The following is a 6,850-nucleotide window of genomic DNA, read 5'->3' as shown; positions in this document are numbered from 1 at the left end:
ATTATTATTATTAGCAAAATCTTCTGCTACTCAGATTTTGCGTCTCAGGTTTAATTTCAGTCTGGCCTAGATCGGGCCCGTAGCCCAAATTAAACTGTGCAACCAGTTAATATAACTTAATAATAAAAACGCTGTTTCTTTGTTGGAGATTAGAAATGGTTATTATGGCGAAAATGGCTGCGGTGAGTTATGGTTATGCCTGCCGAGATACTATCCTCCATTTCTAAATCCTTGGAAATTTTGACAAAAACAAAAAGTTTTGGTTCCTTGTCTTGTCTGAAATTTACACGAAATGTCACCTCCCGCCGGGTCCCACTTCGTGGGCCCAGGGCGAACCCTACGGCGCACGATAAAAGGAGACGTTGGAGAGGCTTTGCTCCCAGTCGTCCCCCCCGGCCCCGACCCCCCTCCGTTTGCCAACGACTCCGGGCTCCACTGTCGCTCGCTCTCGCTCCCTTCCCTCCCACGCAATGGTGGCCGATCGCCTCCGCCTCGCGCTGCTGCTCTCCGCGTGCCTCTGCTCCGCGTGGGCGCGCCCACGCCTCGAGCCGACCATCCGCCTGCCGTCCGAGCGCGCGGCGGCCGACGACGCCGTCGGGACCCGGTGGGCCGTGCTCATCGCCGGCTCCAACGGCTACTACAACTACCGCCACCAGGTACGCGCCCCGTTCCGCTCCTCTCCGTCTCCGGAGACCACCGATCGAAACACTTGAGTGTATTTCTCGCATGAGTTTAAGCTTTTGTTGAACCGGTTCGTCCACTCTAACACGGTATTAAAGTCAGAGTTATCGAGTTCGAATTCTGTCGTCAGAGGTACCTTTACTTATTTATTTTCACGTTTGCCCTGTATAAGTGAATTAGCTACCTTACGATCGTCCACTCTAACAGAAACAGCCCCTTACCCATGCTGCTTCATCGGATTGGCTCTATTTTACTCGATTCTGCCCGTTCGCGTAATTTGGTTTCCATTCTACTACGTACGTGATGATTTTGCCTTTTGAAATCATCTATGCGGGTAGCCCGTAGAACCTGATTCGGGGCAGGAGTACGATTTAGATATTTGATATGACAGCGGATCATCCACAGGTAAAGCTACAAGGATTGTTTTTCGCCGCCCATTCGGTGACTAAAGCAAAACTTTAAGTTTTGTCCATTACTCCACCTGCACCGCCCGATCATTCTCTCGAGATGGGAAATTGAAAGGTCGGGTAGTTGAAGAAACTTCTGACTTTTAGGGGCCCTACATGTCACCATCAGTGTAGCGGGGACGGGGAGCCCAAGACCAGCACTCACTGATATGGCCAAATCTATAGTGCTGATATTTTATAGTACCTTCCTAGAAACACGACAATTTAATTATTCGTATTAAGTGGACAAACAGTACTTCAAAATACTATTCTTAATATGTGCTGGATTTCTGATTGTATGAGCATCATTCATCATCTTTACAGGGTTTTGTTCCAAGCTACAATTAGCATATAATTTCCCCCTTTCAACTTCAATATTACGCCTAAAATTGTTAGAGGAATCAGGCATGAACCATATTAAATCCTATGTTCTTATATATTAACAAACAAAGGTCAGCTACTGCAACCTCCGTCTTAGACTAAATTAATTTCTGTTACCATCATAAACAAAATATCTTAAGTTAAAGGAGAGCAATAACATCTATAACACTACGTAAATATATTTCATGATGTAATTAGTGATGGCGCTCTTTCTTAATAAAGTTGGTCAAATTAAAATAGTTTGACTTAGGACAACTGTAGGAGTTGGTTTAATTTGCGATGGATTGTAGTTTGGCTTAGGACAACTGTAGGAGTTGGTTCAATTCGAGATGGATTGTTGGAGGCTAAGACAATCTCTTTTCGGGAATGGAACTTGCAGGCGGACATCTGCCATGCATACCAGATCATGAAGAAGGGCGGACTTAAGGACGAGAACATCGTTGTCTTCATGTACGATGACATCGCGCATAGCCCGGAAAATCCGAGGCCTGGTGTCATCATAAATCATCCCCAGGGTGGCGACGTCTATGCTGGGGTGCCAAAGGTAATCCATATTTTTATTCCTTGATGGTTAAAGTTTACACTAGTTAGACATGTTCCAAGATTACTTACTACTAAGTGGAGCGGTTGTGGAAAATAAAAGTTACACCGTGAACAGTAAATCCTGTAGTAAAAATGACCTGACTGGATCTGCCGCACAACGTCTTACTCTTTGACTTATTTGTAGTGAACAACAAAACTGGATTACTCCACCGCAATTTTGTGAAGATAAAGCTTAGAGAACCTAATTACAATTCAAATTTGTACATACTAATTTAAACATCTTTATAATACTGATAGTATACACCCTTAATCTCAAATTTTCATCCATGGCTTAAATTAATCTGTTCTCCACTGCAGGATTACACTGGGCGAGAGGTCAACGTCGACAATTTCTTCGCTGTTCTGCTTGGCAACAAAACTGCTCTCAGGGGTGGGAGCGGCAAGGTTGTGGACAGTGGCCCCAATGACCATATATTTGTTTTCTACAGTGACCATGGGGGTCCTGGCGTCCTTGGTCTGTACTCGCTACTAATCATTTTCATTCAGATCATTAGATAAAATATCATTTCGTACATGCATGTAGAACCAAAGTATACAGTTATTTACTCTGTGTAAAAAATTCAGGAATGCCTACGTATCCATATCTCTATGGTGATGACCTCGTAGATGTCCTGAAGAAGAAGCATGCTGCCGGGACCTACAAAAGCCTGGTATCATTAGTTTGTTCAGTTCTGCTCTTCAATGTTGTGATATGTATTGTGAAGCAAGGGCTTGAGGTATATGCGTATTCTTCCACCTTTTTGTAGGTCTTTTATCTTGAAGCATGCGAATCTGGGAGCATCTTTGAGGGCCTCCTGCCGAATGACATAAATGTGTATGCGACCACCGCGTCAAATGCAGAGGAGAGTAGCTGGGGGACGTACTGCCCTGGCGAGTTCCCGAGCCCTCCACCGGAGTATGACACTTGCTTGGGAGACCTGTATAGTGTTGCTTGGATGGAAGACAGGTACTTGATTCTTCGTGTCATTTTTCACTGCATTTCGGTACTGTGAAATATTGTCCAGATCCTGCCAAACCAATTCACATGTCTGTTTTGGTTTCATTCACATCAATTAGTTAACAGAGTACTTGACAAACCAATAAGTTAAAGTATCGTACAGAATTTTTATTCAGAAATGATTAACCAATTTAGTATGATACTAGTACCTGATGACCTGGCTACCTTGTCTTTATTAATTAAAGTCAGATGCAGAAGGATATGCATGTGTTACTCTTGCTCTACTTTTAGTTTTAGGTGCACATGCTTGTCAAGAAATTTATTAGTTTGCCCCACGATATGATGCCTCACAGCAGTTGTTTTGGACCATGTGCTCTGTACTGAACCTCTTTAAAAACGAATGAACTGAACTTGCCAATTTGCGCAGTTCCCTTTATGGAAAATAGAGAAGAAATGAAATAGTAGTAAAATCAGTTCGCCAACACCTATTCTGCTGTCCTTCCCAACTCACACTTTACACTATGAGATGGACCAGATGTAATACCAGACTGCAGACCACGTTCTGTTCCTGCAGCTCATCTGAAACTATGCATGTAACTACTAACTAGTTAGCCTCTAGCCGACTAGCCCTTGTGTAGGCTGCAAATCTGATAACCATAGAACTAGACTCATTTATTCCTTTTTATCATACGTCTAAATATTGGGGTGGATCAGCTGTGCATATAATCTTATTTCTTGGTTCATTTTTTTCTCCACGCCAGTAAAACCGAATTTCACTACCAAAGCAACGAAATTACAGAGTTCAACAGTTTAACAACGACGTGAAGCAAACAACGATTGATGTTGTTCACCAATGGAACAAATGCATGAACTGACTACCGTCACTCCTAGAAACAAAAATCTCTGAAAGCACAGCTAAGCGTTCCTTACAGGGCACGTGCCCAAACAGTGCGAGGCTGCACCTAGCTGATACACACAGACTGCACATCTTGCTTGTGAAAGAAGAGGGCCTTAGACTTCACTACTCCGCTCCCTGGATAACTTGCTGCTTCAAGTTCTCCATTAGTAGACCTGCCCAATATGCAAGAAAAAAGAACATATCAAGCAAGCAATCTCAGTAGGAAATTTTGCTCTTTCGTTGTCGAAGCACACCGCATTCCTGGTACGCCAAATGGCCCAGCAAACAGCAGCTAGCCCCACAGCATGCATCTGATTACCAGGAAAAATATTGCCAACCCAAACCCATACTGATCAAGGCTTCCTGGTCTACAATCCGACCCCAAAGAAAAAGCCAACAGACTCCAGATTTATTTAACCATCATACATTCAAAGAAAATAAGGTTATATGCCCACTTCCTTTCTCTGTGTAAAAGGCACAAGAAGTATTGCCTTTCCACCTTCATCTACGCAGGTTATCCTTAGTCAGGATAGCATCATGAGAAACCAGCCACATAAAGTCTTCAATGGAATTTTGGCTTTCCACGTTTTCTTAGAAACTAAGGCCACACTCGTTCCTGCATAGGTGCTTATATTATTTGCTGATTCATGTGTTTAAACTTTGGATAAAGACACCACTTTTACTCATTTAGTGCTTATATTTGAAATTTCTCAATGCTGACAGTGATTTCCACAATCTGCGAACTGAATCTCTCAAGCAGCAATACAACTTGGTAAGTTGTTTCAAACTTGAATTTATTAAGCATTAACTTGCAGCCACGCTTCACTATACCTAATAAATGTAACTTATTGGTTGATCAGGTCAAGGATAGGACAGCGGTTCAGGATACATTCAGCTATGGCTCCCATGTGATGCAATATGGTTCATTGGAGTTGAATGTTAAGCATCTGTTTTCGTACATTGGCACAAACCCTGCTAACGATGACAACACGTTTATAGAAGACAACTCGTTGCCATCGTTCTCAAAGGCTGTTAATCAGCGCGACGCTGACCTTGTCTACTTCTGGCAGAAGGTTTGTAGATCATGAGAAAGCTAGTCATCTTGATTGTTCTCAGAAAAATCTATTTACCTCTTTAATTTCTTTCCAACAATTTATGCATCCATTTCGACGAACAAACCAACTGATTGGCTTCTTTATCTCCCACAGTACCGGAAATTGGCAGACAGCTCACCTGAGAAAAATGAAGCTCGGAAGGAGTTGCTTGAAGTGATGGCCCACAGGTCTCATGTTGACAGCAGTGTTGAGCTCATTGGAAGCCTTCTCTTTGGCTCTGAGGACGGTCCAAGGGTTCTGAAAGCCGTCCGTGCAGCTGGTGAGCCTCTGGTCGATGATTGGAGCTGTCTCAAGTCCACGGTAAGCCTCTGCTGACTATGCCTGCAGCTAAAGCATATGAAAAATCCCTGGTTCCGCTTTCGTTTTTTGCATACCTAATAACCAACCTCTGCATCTGCTTCAGGTTCGTACTTTTGAGGCGCAATGTGGGTCGTTGGCGCAGTATGGGATGAAGCACATGCGGTCCTTCGCAAACATCTGCAACGCTGGCATCCTTCCTGAAGCAGTGTCGAAGGTCGCTGCTCAGGCTTGCACCAGCATTCCTTCCAACCCCTGGAGTTCTATCCACAAGGGTTTTAGCGCCTAAGAATCATAAGGTGAGGCGAAATATTTCAGCCGCTCCACCGCAACGAACTGGTTTACATTACCAGTCCTCAGGGGGGTCCTAGTTCTTGAACCATAGGTGAAGCAGACTTATACCACTATTATAGCTGTTCCACCGTCGTTCCAGATTACATAGCTATGCCCAATTTCCGGTGTACATATATAGTCGGAAAGTTATTTGGCAATTGTATTGGTCGTTGCTGTATATATTCCCTATAGTTTGTTAGCAGATGTGTAGTTTGTAATTCCATAAAAATGAAGGACGCGTTACTGCTATTTCTATGTAGCCGACTGGTGCTCATGTGAAACTTTACCCCATTCTTGTTGGGAAATGTACTATCCGTGGTGGAATTCTTGCATCGAAAACAATTCCCGGGTGATCCTTTATTCAAGGTGAACCGTCTGTCCATTTCCATTTGAGGTCGTATTATTTTCATTTGTAGGCTTGTGGCTGGTGGCATCTGTTCCACTATGCTTCCAAACAAGTGCTATGGGCAGTTTCATTTGTTTCGTTCTCTTTGTTACGTTGTTTTTGCACTATATACCTGCAGCACCTACCCATGGAAAGAATTCCATCAATGAGCATCCCAGTAGTCACTGTTCAGTTGCAAATTGCTCCCCTATCACCCACAAGCCGTTTTTTTTTTTGCAATTTGGCCATTTAAAAAAATCACGTCTAGACCCCTTTGACCAATTAATGTCATTTTTTAACTCTTTGCTCGGCGTCATGACCTATAACACCAAGGTAAAAAGTAGTTGATTTGCTGGAAACAGGGCGTCACATTGACGGCTGACGTGGCCTAGCTCGGCGCCGCATATCTTGGTGTCGAGCTAGGCAATATCCTTCCTCCCGCTACCCGCCACCATCACACCCGCGCCAGTTCGAATCTGCAGCTGCCGCGAGAGCCCGCCGTCGAAGTCACAACCGATGTCGCTATCGCCCAGTCTCCTCGCCCTTTGCTACCGCCCAGAGTTCTATCGGCGGTCCACCCGGAGCACTGCCTGCGCTCAGAGCTCGCCATCGCCACACCCGAGAGCTCCTTCGCCCGGTGCTCGCCAGAGCACATCGCCGCCCCATTCCCGCCCTCCACCGGAGCACACATCTCATTCATTGCAAACAACAAGTCTTCACTTCAAGCCACACTCAAAAGCCTCAAAACTCCTCCAAGTGTCGTAATTGTGATTT

The 6,850-nt window shown here is 44.3% G+C and overlaps 1 protein-coding gene across 1 annotated transcript; it reads left to right on the top strand.

Annotated features, from left to right (window-relative positions):
• The first annotated feature begins 399 nt into the window (after positions 1-399).
• LOC542609 (senescence enhanced2b) lies at positions 400-5,949 on the top strand. The gene is made up of 9 exons (NM_001112143.2): positions 400-656; positions 1,888-2,052; positions 2,409-2,565; positions 2,676-2,761; positions 2,858-3,057; positions 4,670-4,718; positions 4,807-5,019; positions 5,155-5,361; positions 5,465-5,949. Exons 1-9 carry the CDS (start codon positions 471-473, stop codon positions 5,645-5,647), a joined length of 1,446 nt encoding a protein of 481 aa, NP_001105613.2. The 5' UTR covers positions 400-470; the 3' UTR covers positions 5,648-5,949.
• Positions 5,950-6,850: the final 901 nt, after the last annotated feature.

The sequence above is a fragment of the Zea mays genome, chromosome 3 (assembly GCF_902167145.1).
Source record: "Zea mays cultivar B73 chromosome 3, Zm-B73-REFERENCE-NAM-5.0, whole genome shotgun sequence".
Taxonomy (NCBI): domain Eukaryota; kingdom Viridiplantae; phylum Streptophyta; class Magnoliopsida; order Poales; family Poaceae; genus Zea; species Zea mays.
Note: the sequence above shows the minus strand (reverse complement) of the source record. Positions and strands in the feature narration are given on the sequence as shown.